General features: G+C 43.1%; 1 protein-coding gene and 1 non-coding gene across 7 annotated transcripts in view; both read right to left on the bottom strand.

Moving 5' to 3' along the window:
• Positions 1 to 37: 37 nt before the first annotated feature.
• LOC105945820 lies at positions 38 to 3119 on the bottom strand. 3 transcript variants are annotated; one of them, XR_004223513.1, is made up of 6 exons: positions 2944 to 3119; positions 2389 to 2454; positions 2045 to 2187; positions 1026 to 1955; positions 368 to 777; positions 38 to 269 (listed from the first exon to the last, which is right to left on the bottom strand). It is a non-coding gene; the product is annotated as an uncharacterized LOC105945820 (transcript). The 3 variants fall into 3 exon arrangements; XR_004223514.1 differs by having other exon boundaries at positions 368 to 1731; XR_004223512.1 differs by having other exon boundaries at positions 368 to 1955.
• A 622-nt stretch (positions 3120 to 3741) lies between these two features.
• LOC116412053 (alpha-1-macroglobulin-like) overlaps positions 3742 to 17111 on the bottom strand; it is a 55952-nt gene continuing 42582 nt past the window's right edge. Inside the window, exons 1-3 of one of the 4 annotated variants that reach the window (XR_004223500.1) lie at positions 6475 to 7008; positions 4245 to 4359; positions 3787 to 3866 (exon numbers count right to left, since the gene is read on the bottom strand). Coding sequence is in view for 1 of the 4 variants with exons in the window: in XM_031905429.1 (XP_031761289.1) it covers positions 3757 to 3866; positions 4245 to 4359 (225 nt within the window). In the remaining 3 variants the exon portion in view is untranslated. Of the gene's footprint in view, positions 3867 to 4244; positions 4360 to 4471; positions 4564 to 6474; positions 7009 to 17111 lie in introns of those variants that run through there. The other 3 variants (XR_004223499.1, XM_031905429.1, XR_004223498.1) reach the window with 3 other exon arrangements.

The following is a 17111-nucleotide window of genomic DNA, read 5'->3' on the forward strand; positions in this document are numbered from 1 at the left end:
CACTCCATCCACCCTCTCCCAGCTCCCCCCCCCCTCTGTCCCCTGTATCTCCCTATACCCCCTTGTATCTTTAACAAGCTTTTCTCCACATCAGATTGTCTTGGGGTAGCGTTCTTGTCCACTGATTCCCGATCCTTTTTGAAGCTCAAATTTAATTATAGGAAGCAGGTTCCTCCAATCACTGCCACTACTGGTAAAAACATTAGGGCAAATTGCATGCATTCAAAGGAAGTCTTCTCAGAATTCGACTCCTGGATCTTAACAGATATCTCAGATAGAAAAGATAGAGTAATTATAACTATTCTTTATTTATAGAGTTCTGACACATTTTAAATTTCTAAAATAAATAGCAACAGATTGTACTTACATATTCAATAATAAATGGAGCACCTACACCTGCAATCAACCGCGTCAGGAAGGCCTGTAGCTGTCCAGCGATTGTGTAGAATTTTGGCCGTATTACAGACTGTGGGGAGAGAAAAGAGTCCGTGAGGGTTGGGATTGCTTCACAAGGAACAGCACAAAGGCAGATATTACAGGAATTGCATTGCTTAGTCACTGAGGGACCAAAGGAGCCTGATAGATGACTGCCAGTGATGGCATTACATTATCATTAGCAGAACAGATAAATTGAAGACGGGTGTAAAGGCAAAGAGTCCTACGGCGCAGACCCATGGATCTGCACTGTGAGGCTCTTTGCTCAATAGCTTGCTGATTTCCATCCCTAACAGCATGCCGAGTACATCCGCTGCACATTTGATTGCTGAGTAGATCATACTAGGGGAAAGAAAGACAAGGGTGTTGAGTACAATCTGCAGACGTCTGTGTTGCACAATATTATATCTAGATTCCTTGTGTATGTTCTACTGCCAGGAAAACCAGTGCTAGGTTACTAATAGCATAATATAATATAAATATAAGTTACAAATATGTTGAAGATTTATTAACACATATTTAGTAGTATTATAATTAATAATATACAGAAGTTTTGATAAAGCCAAAGAGAGTATGAAAATAAAACTTACAAGTCACTGTAGTAACTCTGAGACAAGAGAAGGGGCCATTGTTTCCCCGTCTCATTCCTCGTTCTGTCCAAGAAATCAGGAATAATTGCAAACATGCCCTCGTGAATAAAGTCCACACTAAGGGAACCTATCATAATAAGGGCAAAGCTCCACCTGAAAGAGGAAAGGTGACATTAGTGGCACATGAATAAGTTTTATTTCTCATTCATCAAAAAAATGAAAAGACATTACTTTGCAATATCAATATAAAAATAGTAAAGACAATTGACAGTTAGCGACTGCATGATTAACACTGGCTGAATGTAAAAGTACAAGAACTGGCCAATGGCTGAGCAGATACTCTGCTCCCTCTAAATCTGGACCACTTATATTACCAGAAACAGTCTAAAGGGGACTATTGTTCCTGCTGCATTTCAAAGGCCTAAACCAAAAAAAAATAATCTAGCCAGTTGGTCACTATAATGCCCACGTTGAAGATTGTTTTCAGTTAGTTGCTTTTTTTTCTGAAAGTTATATTTATGTGCTGTGATATACGATACAGTATTTTATAGATGCCAGACGAGTTATATCTATCCAATGAACTAAATGCTAACAGATATCTTACTCTAAGCTTTATGGCGCTCAGCTGAATATATCACTTACCAGTCGTGCCACGTGCCAGGAGAATTGGTTGGCCACTAATGCTGCTATGCAGATCGCTATTAGCCTGAAGGGGAGAATGGAAAGAATTCAGGGTTAATATAAAAGAATGAGCACAAGCAGAAGAAAACAATATACACTGAAAAGAAAGCTACACAGCTGAAATCTAAATATGGCGAGTCTTCGATTGGACACTGAGAACATGTGTCCAATCAGTGGTAAAGCACAGCTTAAGAAAATATCTGCTATTATGTCCAGTAATCCTCGCAGGAGTAGGATGAGCCAGAACCACTACAAGAAAAGGGATATAATCCTTATTAATTGTTTCATATTGTATCTGAATATCACAGAATATGAGCAGAAAGAAAGCTGAATATTACCTGCTTGGGTACAAAACAGAAGGTAAAAGTGAGCAGGGTCCAAACTGTCATCCCTATACACATTATAGTCTTCTGGCTTAACCAATCTCCAAAATATCTAAAGACAGGACTTATAGCCAGAATGGTGAAGCCAAGAGCAAATACTGTAGGGGAAGAAAGAATGAGATTGTGAGACATAGCTAGTAAGAGCCAGAGATGGAACAAACAGTAGAAAGAGAGGAGAGTGCCGCAGAAGGAAACATATGGAATATTATTATATTTCCATTAATGCAGAGAGAAAGACATAGCATTATAGGCAATAAAAGACACAGATATTTGAGTAACACAAGGAAATGTGCCCTTACGTCCATCTACAAGTGCAGTCTTCTTTATATCAATGCCGTATTCTTCTTCAATTAATGGCATCACAGCTATAAATACAATAAAAGGACAAACAATGAAGTGAAGTTAGTAACATGGTGGTATTACACATAGAGATAATAGTAAAACTATAAAGGACTCTGTGAAGAAGAATAGCCCCCCAGCTTATATACTGATTGTACCCTTACCCCCAGCAAGTCCATCTCATACAAATGGTACTTTTATGCAAAGGACTTTGTTTGGGGTCCACATTAATAATAGCTTTACTATATTATAGCACATATGATCCAGTTCAACAACAGAGGGAAAAGTTGAATGAGTGGGGGTAAATGCCAGCAGAGAGATTCAAATGACCCATCTGAAAGTAGAGCTTTGGGAAAAGCAGCAAAGGAATAGGAAATAGTGGAAGAGCCAAAGACTATGCCGGGGCAATAAACAGATGAGAGAGAAGAAATCTGCTTTTTCTAAGGGAATTTGCTTGCTAATTGTATGCTCAGGACACAGAATACTAAAGTCGTTTAGCTGGCCTTGCCCCTTACCTTCTGTAAAATATCTATCAAACACCATGACTGCAGTTATAATTAGCATCACACCCCAATTCAGGATACGGGGTATTTTCGGCTTCGTTTCATTCTTTTCTTCTTCAAGTGTTTCAATAGGTTTTGATTTATATTTTTTAGAAATAAAATAATCCAAAAAATGATGGATTGTTGTAGAACTGCAACAAATAGAGAATAAAATTAGGCTTCTGGCAAAAAATCCCTCATCTCTGTCTCATGTTCCGCGACGGAGAACGGACAGGAAACAAAGACGCCGGTTACAAACCAAATATCTGACTAATAAAAATGTAGGCTCTGAGCTCTGACCAACAACACAACATTCCTGGCTGCCATAGGGAACCTAAAGCAACCGGGAATTTCAGAAATATACATACAATAATATCATAAATTATATTACTATTAATGATAATATTAAGAATAATAATATTACTAATAATTATTCGTCATTATAAATAATATTATAAATCAATGTCAGAAATATAATGTCATAATATAATTACACAGCGCCAATGGGCATAAGGGTTAGATATATCATTAGTGATGGGTGAAATAATTTCCCATGGATTTGCAGTGAACTCCCGCGTTTCGCCATTGGCGGATTTTTTTGCGAAATGGGCGACAAAATTCGCCACATCGAAAAATGACGCGCGTGACATTTCTTTTTGACGCACAACATTTTCGCTGTTTTGCAAATTGAAAAGAGACAGAGTCGCTTATCCCTATATATTATGTGGCATAAAAAAACAACAAAACTTGTGCCCTTTTGCTGCAGAAAAAAACTGCATAATTTTTTTACACGTTTTTCTTCTGGTGGAAAATAAAAAAACTAAAGTAATTTAGTAAAATTACTTTAGCCAAGGTGCTCTTGATCTCAGAAGAACCTTCACCGGTCAGTTCCACACCTGCCAGGGACAGAGATCTTCTTAGTTTCTTAACTAAGTCTGCAGCCGCTCCATTTACGGCCCCAGTGGCCATGGACTTGTTTTAAGACATCCACTGAAAAACATATCCATTGCTTATTCTGAATAAAACCAGTGAGATCCATTCCCATGGCCGAATCCTTAGTACCCACCGTCCCAGTATTATCTCCACCACATGTCCTAGATCAGTGATCCCCAACCAGTGGCTCAGGGGCAACATGTCGCTCCCCAACCCCTTGGATGTCGCTCTTGATGTTACCCCTTGACTGTGGCTCCCGAGTAAGAAAGGTTGGGGACCCCTGGCCTAGAGCTTCACCTACCCCTAATTATCTGGGAGCTCCTCTATCCTACATCTCTCACCTGTCCCGTCCTCTGTTATTTTGGCCGAAGCTATGATTTTCATCTCATAACCTGCCCGTCTCATCTGGAAGACTTTGGTGTTCACCACATCCGAGATGCAGCCATTAGGATCGGCCTAAAATGAGAGGTTGTTTAAATGGGGAATTCTTCATTAAAGGGGACCTGTCGCCATAAGAAATGATCCCAGATCCTCTTCTATCAGGTTAGTTGAGCAAAATAAACTTAACTTATATAAACTCTGTATTTTTGTCCCTTCAGTCTTGGAGTTTACAGTCACAGCCAGCAGGCCGGCGCCATTTTGGGAACACTGTTATTAAGGCAAAGCTTTGTATCCCCCCATGTATCCCCTATGCATTTGCCATCTAGGGGATGTATAGGAAGCGCTGAATGGAAAGTTAAAATAGTCGCAATTACAAATCAGAGCTGTCAATCATATATTTCCTGCCTGCGGCATAGAGGCGGGGCAGGTAACATGATTGACAGCTCAGTTTTTTATATACATTTATAACAGGTATGGATGATTTAATTAACAAAAGAATTTGGGTTTCATGTTTTTTACTTTTAAAGGACTTTTATTATACAGCTTTATATGATGGCTTCAATGCAAAAGTGGAAGAGTTGTGGGGGTTATGTAATAAAAGGCACTAAGTTTGCCCAGGAGCAGTAACCCATGGCAACCAAACAGCAGGTAGAATATAGCGGTCTCCTGTTTAGAAGCAAACATCTTATTGGTTGATATAGGTTACTGCTCCTGGGCAAAAATAACACCTTTTATTAGGTGGGGGTCAGAGATAAGTAAAAACCTAATTGATAAGCATATTAGCAGTCACTGAGGGGTTCTGTGCCCCCATATAAAGGCACAAGGCTGCAAGCTGAGTTATACAGGGAACTCTGAGTATCACTCATGTATTATAAGGGATAATGTACCCCCTACTGTAAATGATAAGGATATTAGCAGTCACTGAGGGGTTCTGTGCCCATATAAAGGCACAAGGCTGCAGGCTGAGTTATACAGGGAACTCTGAGTATCACTCATGTATTATAAGGGATAATGTACCCCCTACTGTAAATGATAAGGATATTAGCAGTCACTGAGGGGTTCTGTGCCCCCCATATAAAGGCACAAGGCTGCAGGCTGAGTTATACAGGGAACTCTGAGTATCACTCATGTATTATAAGGGATAATGTACCCCCTACTGTAAATGATAAGGATATTAGCAGTCACTGAGGGGTTCTGTGCCCATATAAAGGCACAAGGCTGCAGGCTGAGTTATACAGGGAACTCTGAGTATCACTCATGTATTATAAGGGATAATGTACCCCCTACTGCAAATGATAAGGATATTAGCAGTCACTGAGGGGTTCTGTGCCCCCCATATAAAGGCACAAGGCTGCAGGCTGAGTTATACAGGGAACTCTGAGTATCACTCATGTATTATAAGGGACAATGTACCCCCTACTGTAAATGATAAGGATATTAGCAGTCACTGAGGGGTTCTGTGCCCATATAAAGGCACAAGGCTGCAGGCTGAGTTATACAGGGAACTCTGAGTATCACTCATGTATTATAAGGGATAATGTACCCCCTACTGTAAATGATAAGGATATTAGCAGTCACTGAGGGGTTCTGTGCCCATATAAAGGCACAAGGCTGCAGGCTGAGTTATACAGGGAACTCTGAGTATCACTCATGTATTATAAGGGATAATGTACCTCCTACTGTAAATGATAAGGATATTGGCAGTCACTGAGGGGTTCTGTGCCCCCCATATAAAGGCACAAGGCTGCAGGCTGAGTTATACAGGGAACTCTGAGTATCACTCATGTATTATAAGGGATAATGTACCCCCTACTGTAATGTACCCCCTACAGTGACTGCTAATATCCTTATCATATTAGCAGTCACTGAGGGGTTCTGTGACTATATAAAGGCACAAGGTTTAGAGAACTATGATAATGTACCCCCTACTGTAAATGCTAAGAGTTACAGAAATAAGTAAGAAGTTTCATGGCCATACAAGGTAGGGCAGAGTGAATGACTAAATCCCTTATATTTTAAGGTAGAGGGCACCGTATTTGTTACAAACAGCAGTTATAACTGATGCCATCACTAAGCTCCCTTTATAAAGATATATTTACAGGTTATTTAAAGCTCTTTGTATTGCCAAACTATTCTTCACTCACCAAATTTCTCCCCCTCATGAAACCAGAAGAAACCCAGATTACTTACGGGGCTGCAGCCTGTGCGAATACTTTCCAAATCAGAGAGCAGAAGAGCAGCAGAAGGAACATCTTCTGAGAAGTCCAGAAACAGATGTCTGGAAGCTGCAGGGCAATCTCTGCTCCTGTATTATACCTGAGACTTCTGTGGCTTTTCTTCCATAATAATCTGCTGGCATCCGTTCCTTTCCCTGCTAACCCCCTGGTTTGGGGTCTCTCCCAATTTGTATTGGTATTCTCTCTATTAACCTATAGTTACGCCATTGTCAGTCCTCTCTTCTCCCTTCCCCATGTTCTCCTTAATGAGTACCTTCAGCTTGGCTCTTGGGTTTTGTTACCTTAATATCCTGGTAACTCCTCCCTGGCATTATCCCTTGGTGTCTCTCTACCTTTCGACGTGCCAGGCACAAAATTAAGAAAGCAAACGCCTCGTGTTCCATCTTCAGTGTGTGTCGGTCGGTTACAATTTCTATTTTATCACTCTAACTTAAAACCTTTTTGGGTTCCAAAAAATGTGTTCATTTTGTAAGAAATGCTATTTTTGTGCTTCGGTGCAGAGAAGTAGTTACTATTTCTAATGCACTACATTGCTCAGAAGACAAGAGCCATTGCGCTCATTGCTAGGAGCAGATTCATTACTGAATTAAAGGAACAGTAACACCAAAAAAATTAAAGCTTTTTAAAGTAAATGAAATATTATGTACTGTTGCCCTGCACTGGTAAAAGTTGTGTGTTTGCTTCAGGAACCCTACTATAGTTTATATAAATACCCCGCTGTGTAGCCATGGGGGCAGCCATTCAAGCTGGAAAAAAGGAGAAAAGGCACAGGTTACCTAGCAGATAACAGATAAGCTCTGTAGAATACAATAGTGTTTTATCTGTTATCTGCTAAGTGCCTGTGCCTTTTCTCCTTTGAATGGCTGCCCCCATTGCTACACAGCTGCATTCTTTATATAAACCATAGTAGTGTTTCTGAGGCAAACACACCAGTTGTACCAGTGCAGGGCCACAGTACATTATATTGGAATTTCTTTTATACACTTGAATTTTTTGGTGTTACTGTTCCTTTAATTCAATGAGAATCATCTGTGCCATTGGCCAAAGCTCTAATGTAACGGAACTATGGGAGATATGAATCCTAAACCAGTAGGAACCTCTCTTCCATGCCTGGTGCATCTCAAGCTGCATCGATTGAAGGTTCCTTTTCCTTAGCGTGGCAGATCCCCTAATATATTGAAGCACTCCTGGTATTATGCACAGGGGCATGAACACTGAAAAAGCCAAACCCAGTTGGACATTGGCTACCAACTCAACTACCCCAATGAGTCTGTAACTTTTTAGCCCATCTATGGGGTTAAAATGATGGCCTCCTTGACCAATCAGGTTGTCCCAATAAAGTTAACCAACAGTGAGGTCATATGGGGCATAGTGCCGTTCCTTGATGACCTTACCAAATGAACTAATCTTCGTGAGTGCGACTGTAACTCCCAAATACATCTGGGAGTGCCAACACCAATAACCACCCATGAAATGTCATTTCTCCAAGAAGTCACACTTTGCTGTAACGAGTATCTAAAATTAATTTCAAAGCCCATTTTGCAATCCTTCTGTTCCATAATGTTCCCTCTCGGCACGGAACACATTCCCCCTGAAGCGCTCTCACGGAAGATGTTATTAACGTTGGCACACTGTAGCATCTCATTCATTATGGGCCGACACGAATAAGAGTTTAAAATGGGAATGACGTGGAGTTCTGGCTGTGAATGTATAAAGCAAATATTAATAATAAACAGAGGGTGGGTGTTCAGCAGGATTCCATTGGGTTAAACATATGTATTCATCAAGGATTGTGAGACCCTCATTTCATTCATTGATCCAATCCCCGTTGTACAAACTGTATGAATATGAATGAAAACTCACCAACTATTTCTTGGCTGAAGAATAGACTTTTCCGATGCCCATGTAGCTGGCACGGCTCTCTCTTCTTGGTTCCTCCCTGTTTACAGCAGCAGATACACTTTGTGGAAGGTTATTATTAGTGATGAGCGAACCCCTGGGTAAGTAATATTGGAGCCCAACTGTAGTAACTCCCAAGGGTGAATTGATGTTCCCAGTGAGTTTCTATCCTCACAACTGCCAAGTCCCAACCACAGAGTGCACTTACTGTAGCTGGGGCAATTACACATAACTTTGCCAAGTGAAATATAATAACTAGTGATGGGCAAAATGTTTCACCAGGCATGGATTCGCGGAAAAATTTGAAGCGCGTCCAAAAATTGTCGCAGGTGTCAACAGAATAGTCACGGGTGACACTTTTTTCTACGCAACATTTTCGCCATTTCGCTAATTTTTTCGGCAATTCAAATTTATTGGCGAAGCGAATAAATTCAAATGTATTTGCTTCAAGACCTCCTTCTTAAAGCACCAACCACCTTCAGGCTTCAGCAATCATAAAGGAAACCCAGCGACGACACTGGGTTTCGCGTAGAAACATTTCTGCAATTTCCATTATTTTTCCCGAACAGGCTTTTGTATGGAAACCGACAAGCTTTATCTGCCCACAACCCAGAGCCAGCAAACTCACACAGGGTTCCCTTTACAACTGCTTGAGTCTGAAGGATCAGGCCCCAAGTGTTCGGTCCAATACTTACCCTAATGGGCTGTTAGGTATCTAGGGGAGAAAGGATAAGCTTTAATTTCCAAATCAGTCCTTTAGGCTGAGCTTCTTTTCCTCACCACTGCGTCTGTGTCCCACCCAGAGGAACAAGCCTAATTGCTTTGGAACAAACACCGAGGAGTATCTAAGCCCAGCAACTTCAAGACAAACCACATTGGTATATCCTCATCACTAACTGCACACTACACGAGTTATGCAACTCTCTGCTCCTGTATGCGTGCCTAGAAATCCCCAGTTAATCAGCCCAGTATGATTTGATGTTCTGGGTATTTAAACTCTCTCTAAGTATTGTACATAGTGTCAGAATGCTAACCCAGTCGCAACTCAATGGATAACCAAGATCCACCCATGAAAATCTACCTGTTGCCCTTATGTTCTAGACTGCTCTAGAACCTGCTAGTGGTTAGCAACTCACATGAAACACAAATAACATAAGCAAGTGGATTGGGTTGGGGGTGAATCTTTGTCTAATTTAGCAAAATGGCAGAATGCTTGCATGGATGAATTAAACACGATATGGAATTAAGCTTCTCAAAACATAAAGGCCTTTGGCCCAGCAATAACTGAATTAGAAACATCAATAACAGGTGTTTGTGATCATTTATATAACTAAAGGTCCCCATACACGGGCCGACTGTAGCTGCCGATATTGGTACCTTAGACAGATTCGGCAGCTTATCGGCCCATGTAGGGGCAGGAAAGACGGGCATGCTCAAACGATATCTGGCCTGAAATTGGCCAGATATCGATCGGGCAGGTTAAAAGATTTATCCTTTAATTAAAATCATCTCTGGAGTACACGGATCTCCAGCACTGTTTTGTTATGGGACATAATAGGTGAGACTGTGTTTAACCAAGTGGAGCGTCACCTCAAATAAGGTTGCCACCTCTCCTACAAAAACTTTCCCCCTACCTAAATCTGACTCCAGTGGGATCTGTGATCTGTACTGCCAATGGCACTTGGCATCGAATACCGTGGCAGCTGGGCCAATACACCAGCCAGCTGGCAACTCTATACCAAACTGGCAGTATGGTCATAATAGGGGTTTGTGTAGATCCTCGAGAGGGGACTGCATCAACAGGCCTATGAGCCGCTGACCTACTGGAACTTCTGAACTGCCCATTCCCCTGTTGGATATCAGTTGGGCAGGCTGTCATTTGGGCCCTATATATGGGCAGTACTGGAATGGCCAAGGCAGCAGCTAATGTGGTGCCAAAAATGGCAGCCTTTATATGTTAGTAGAGTTATCCTTGGGCCAAGTAGGCTTCTTTTTGTAAAATGTTCCTGTATGGGGCCAGATGGATCTTTGGATGTTGCCGGTACTATGTTGTGAGTTAATTTAGGCCAATATGGACCCACGGCTAGTAACATTAATTGTACCTAATCCCATATGTCAGAATATAAATATATATTATATATCAGTCCCAATTTGTCCCGCTGCCCTCTTTGCCAACTTAATTATTATAAGCAAGGCTTCTGATAATATATCTTATACTTTCAGTGCACAGACTGCTATTTGGGAGGGTGACAGTGAATCGGTTACTGGATTTTTTAAAACACAAGAATAATGTGGACATCCCTGTTCAATTGATTAACAGCGACTGTTTTTGTATTGAGTTTCCTGACCTTTCAAAATTTTAAAACGCAGATGGGGGTGAGCGAAACTTATTTGGGAAACCCATGGATCATAATATCAACATGCTGCCGGTGCCCAGCCACTATCAGAGGTATCGCCTACTCCCAGTGTTTCAGCCCATGTATTAACAGTGACCAGATAAAACACCAGTACAATGGAGGAAAACATGAGATTTTACAATAGGGGACAGGCCAATCGGCTTACAGCATAATGAAAACGGACGTGCTGTAGCTGCCTGAACGGTATCTGTAGGCCCATGCTCATAGGGACAGATTGTCCATCTCCCCCACACAGGCAAACTGTGTAACATCCAACACAAACTTACATGCACCGCCACATACGTGGTGTATATTGTGCCATGCCCATGTGGCCTGTACTATGTGGGCAAGACTATTACTCCTTGAATGAAAGATTGGGAGCCACAGATCAGCCCTTAAAGTGCTGATAAAATCTGCCAACGGACTGCATCAGCAGATTATTGGTCTGTGTATGGGGCTCCACATACATGAGCAGATGTGGATTAGGAAAGTTTAAAGATCCTATCGGGGCAAAGAGTGCATTGCCTTGTTCATCCAGTCCATGGCGCAATGGCCGCATCCCATCAACATGATCCAATCAGATGAATCTCATATCTAAGGGGAAAGATTCTCTTGTTTGGAAACTGGGCCAAAATAGGGCAAGAAACTTTAGAATACCGGCAATGGTTTACTCGCATTTCACCGTATGGCGAAAGAATTCCAATTTTCCCAAAATGAAGCAATCGTGGCCTTGTCCCTCAACATCAAAACAGGAGAAAAACCACAAAGGTCACCGTAATAATAATTTAAAAACAATTTACTTTATTTAAGCAACATCTCTATTGCCTTACGCGTTTTGTGCTCCAAGACCATAAGGCAATAGAGAAGTTGCTTAAAACAAGTAAATGGACCTGGAGCGCGTTCTACTTTTGGCGAGTTGATGTTTGAGCTGGACATGGCGATATTTATTATATATAATAGTCACCTTGCCTTACATGAACCGGAAGCCTGCAGGTTATACCATCTGGGCAGTGTCCCCACGTGGACTTAACGAAAATCTTGGACTTAGGTCTGATATTGAACCGCCTTTTAGCTTTATCCGCTGTATAATATTCCTCTTTTATCTATCTATGAATATATGTTTTATTACTATTGTCCAATACCTGTGTGCGTGTGTCTTAGTGACCATGTCCGAATTATCTAAATATACAGCATTTGTAAACAATGACATTAGCCGGATGTAGATTGGATACCAGTGCGTCTTGCTTAATGACAAAGAAAAATCTATTTTGTGTGTGAGCTGCTGTCACGATCGGTAACCCAAAACCCAGAACAATAGCCAAGGGCCCGGTCACGGCTCACGCTTCTGCCTATAACAGCCACCTTTGGCTTCGGGTGGAGCCCTCCGCTACTCGGGTGCCGCCAGGTCTTACAGTGAGAGGACCAAGGCAAAGGTTCTGGGCAAGCAAGGGTACCAGATCGTTAGAAAAGGACTGGAGGAGCTTACTGGGTCGGTGTCAGGCAGGCCGGGTCAGAACCGGAACAGGAGCGCAGTACAGAATCAGGATCCAGAAGTCACACAGGCAAGGGGTCAGTCCAGGCGGAGTTCACTCGGAGTCAGGATACCGGCAGGGCTCAGACCCAAATACACAACTAACCCTGCCTACATGTATATACACGGGTTACATAGCAGGGAACCAGGATCTGTCAGCTCATATAGAGCAGTGGTAATGATACTGCCCAGATGCCTGCAGGTCACCAGTTCAATTCCAGGCAGGATGTTACACTACCCCCCCATCTCATGAAGGGGCCACTGGACCCCTAGGCCCAGGCTTCCCAGGATTGGTAATGTGGAATTGTTTTTTAAGGCAATAGGTATAAATGTCTGAAGGAAAAACCCAAGATCTTTCTTCTGGGCCATAGCCTTTCCAATGCACCAAATACTGAAGCTTACCCCGGGAGATTCGGGAATCAACCAACTTAGAGATTTCATAGTCTGGTTGCCCTTCTACCAAAACAGGAGGGGGGTTAGTAGACTGACGGACGTCTCGAGCAGGCTTTAACAGGGAGACATGAAATACATTAGAAATCTTGAGATTAGCTGGCAACTCTAATCGAACATTTACAGGGCTTCAAGTACTTTGTATGGACCAATAAACCTAGACCCTAGTTTGGCAGAAGGCACTCACAGTTGAATATTCTTAGTAGAGAGCCATACCTTAACTCCCGCTTGATAAGTAGGCACTTTTGTGACAGACACCTGCAGATGTAAGATTGGATTGTACTCGTTGCCATATATCAGCCATATCTTGGAAAGACTTATCAGCAGCTGGAACATCAGAGGGAAATGGCAATGGGAAAAAGCTTTTGGGTGCTTTCCATAAACAGTGAAAAAGGGAGACATACCTGTAGAGGAGTGAGGGGCATTATTGTGTGCAAACTCCGCCCAGGGTACCAACTCAGCCCATTTAGACTGATTGTCTGATACATAACAACAAAGAAATTGCTCAAGGTCTTGGTTTGTTCTCTCTCTCGGAGTCTGAGGGTGATAAGCTGTAGAGAATGACAACCCAATACCAAGAAGAGCACAAAAGGCTTTCCAGAATTTGGACACAAATTGTGTCCCTCTATCAGATACGATATGAGAGGGTACACCATATAGCTTGAAGATGTGTTTAAAGGCTGCCATACACGGGCTGATTGTAGCTGCCGATATCGGCCCCTTAGACCATTTCGGCAGCTTATCGGCCCCTGTAGGGGCAGCAACAATGGGTCTGCCAGATAGACATCTGGCCTGAAATCGGCCAGCTATCGATCAGGCAGGTTAAAAAATTTAGTCGGATCGGGGACCACATCGGCTCATTGATGCGATCCCCAAACTGGCTGCACCCATTACTGTCTTTATAATTTTGACCGAATTAGCCTAAATTTGCCCCATATCGCCCACCCGTAGGTGGGGATATTGGAAGAAGATCCGCTCGTTTGGCAACTAAGACAGTGAAATAAAATGAGCCATTTTGCTAAACCTTTCTACCACCATGCAGATAACAGTATTTCCCTGGGAAGGAGATAAATCAACAATAAAATCCATAGATAAATGTGTCCAAGGCTCTTTAGGTACAGGAAGAGATTAAAACAGCCTTAGGGTTTCTGGCTCAGGCCTACATGTCATGATGAAATTAAATCTGGAAATAAACAATGCCCACCTAGCCGGCCGTGGGTTAAGGCATACCTCCCAACATTTGAAAAATGAAAAGAGCGATAAAAAGATTTGGCGCATGTAGCGTGGCAAATTTTAACCACGCCAACTTTTGTGACCACGCCCCAATTGCCACACATGATTAAAAAAAAAATATATATATAGTTGAAATGGTGGGATCAGATGCAAATGTGCTATACCCACATACTGTATTACAATATAAAACTCCTATAGCAACTCCTACATATAAAATAGAGAGAAGGCAGTCAGTTATAAGTGAGTTATAACTATGTACCAGCTTTGCCCCCCATACACAGTGCCCCCAAGGGCCCAATAAACAGTAACCCCCCATACACAGTGCCCCCCATTGCCCCCATAGTACCCCCATTGAAAGTGCCCCCGTACACAGTACCCCTATACACAGTGCCCCAAAGACAGTACCCCCCCATAGACAGTACCCCCCATACACAGTGCCCCCATAAAAAGTGCCCCAAAGACAATGCCCCCCCATGGAAAGTACCCCCACACAATGCCCCCATAGACCGTACCCCCCACACACAATGCCCCCATACACAGTACCCACCATAGGCGCTCAGGCCCTTTTATAAGGTTGCGCCCCATGCGTAATGATGTCACACGTACCCAGGGGCGCAACCTTATAAAAGGGCCTGTTGCGCTGCACAAGGAGCGGCATAAGAAGCAAAGCAGCATAAGAAGCCAGAGCACCCTGCTCCAGCCAGGCATCCCACTCTGCTGGATAGTTCAATGAATGTCCCGTTTTTCCGTAATCTATTATGGAAATGCGGGACATTCATTGAACTATCCGGGAAAGCGGGATGCGCTCTAAAAACCGGGACTGTCCCGCGAAAAGCGGGACAGTTGGGGGATATGGGTTAAGGTGTTTGCAGATGCCTCCATTCCTCAAGGGCCAACTTGATGGCTAGCAATTCCCGGTTCCCTATGTCACAGCCTCTGTGGGAGAAAGTTTGCGAGAAAAGTAAGCACAGGGATTCATTTTGTTAGTAACTGGGTGCCGCTGAGAGAGAACAGCACCTATTTCAGAGGCATGGACTTCTACTACAAAGGGGAGAGATGTATCAGGATGGCAAAGCACAGGAGCAGAAGCAAAAGCTCTTTTCAATTGTTCAAAACACAGCGGCTTCTGGCTAAATGTTAGAAGTGCAACAATGGGCGCTACCAAAGTGGAGAATCCTTTAATAAATTGTCTGCAACAGCAAAGCCAAGAAAACATTGAATAGCACGGAGGGTCCAGGGCTGAGGCCAAGGCAAAACAGCCTCCACCTTGGTAGGGTCCATCTCTAGGCCATGTTTAGAAATAATATAACCTAGAAAAGGAATGCTGTGTACCTCAAATGTACATTGGTCAAATTTAGCATAAAGCTTGTTCTGGAAAGGGCTAGACGTATGTGTCCCAATAAGTTACATGAAAATATCAGTATATCATCTAAATATACTACAATCAATTTGCCCAAAATATAATGGAAAATTTCATTGACAAAGTCTTGGAAGACAGCGGGGGCATTGCAACGGCCAAATGGCATCACCAAATATTCATAGTGCCCATCCCGAGTATTAAAAGCTGCCTCCCACTCATCCCCCTCCCTTATCCAAATAGTTTAGTAAAGATTTTGGCACCTTTAACTTAATCAAATAATTCAGAAATTAAGGGAAGGGGGTAGCGGTTCTTAACCGTAATTTTATTAAGACCCCTGTAATCAATGCATGGACGAAGACCCCCATCCTTTTTACCAACAAATAAGAACCCAGCTCCAGCCGGGGGGGGGGGGTAGAAGGTCTCATAAAGCCCCTTTCTAGGTTTTCTTTTATATATTCCGTCATTGCCTCAGTTTCAGGCAGAGAAAGGGGGTACGTTCTACCTCTGGGAGGTGAGGTCCCTGGCAGCAGCTCTATAGGACAATCATAGGGGCTATGGGGTGGGAAGGTTTCAGCAGCTTTTTTTGAAAACACATCTGCAAAATCTCTATAGCATTGTGGGAGCCCCTCAAGCACTGCAGCAGCCAAACGTAAGGGGTAATTAATGCAGGACAAGCAATACCCCATTCTAGAATCTCCCCAGTTCTCCAATCAATTCTTGGATTGTGAGTTTTAGCCACGGAAAGCCTAAAATGACAGCGATGGATGCACACTGGGTAAGATGGAAAGAAATTTTTTCAGAAAGTCTGCATCCAGTGGCCATATGTAATCTTAGGGTTGCACAATTAACTAGTTCCCCGCCAAGGGGTTTCCCATCAATGGACAGGAGTCTGAGAGGAGATGAGAGGGGAACAGTAGGCGCAGACATCTTAGCAGCAAAACTGGTGTCATGAAAATTCCCTGCTGCCCCCGAATCTATAAAAGCTTTAACTGAAACAGAGGTACTGCCCCAGGCCAATGTTACAGGCACAGAGCTTAGAAATCGCTAGCTCAGGGAAATATGTACAATATGTAGAACTACAAGACTTTGCTTTTCCATTTAAACAGTGAAAATGTTCTGCATTTACTGGGCAGGTACACACATAGTGGCCATTACCCCCACAGTACAGGCCTGTATATATATTCTGCCTTCTGCGAACTCTTTCCATTGCAGAAAGAGGACCCCTAACCACAGCTGCCATCAAAAATCATGGGGCCCCTCACAACAACATTTTCTGGGCCCCCCTCCTCCCACACCCTGCCCCCAATGGCCCCTCCCATCAGTACAAAGGAAACACAGACATTGGTAGCAAGGGCCCCCTAAAACATTGGTAGCCAGAGCCCCCTTAAACATTGGTAGCCAGGGCCCCCTAAAACATTGGTAGCCAGAGCCCCCTTAAACATTGGTAGCCAGAGCCCCCTTAAACATTGGTAGCCAGAGCCCCCTTAAACATTGGTAGCCAGCATCCTTCAGTTAACCCCCCACAGCATCCTCCAGCTCCCCCCAGTGACTTTCTGCAGCTCCCCACTCTTGATATTTACCCCAGCTTCCCACTGCATCTGCATAGCTCCCCCAGCGTCCTCCTGCGGCTCCCCCCAGCGACTTCCTCCATTTCCCTCACCAGCGACCTCCTCCGGATCCCTCACCAGCGACCTCCTCCGGCTCCCCCACCAGCGACCTCC

Source organism: Xenopus tropicalis, chromosome 7 (genome assembly GCF_000004195.4).
Source record: "Xenopus tropicalis strain Nigerian chromosome 7, UCB_Xtro_10.0, whole genome shotgun sequence".
Taxonomy (NCBI): domain Eukaryota; kingdom Metazoa; phylum Chordata; class Amphibia; order Anura; family Pipidae; genus Xenopus; species Xenopus tropicalis.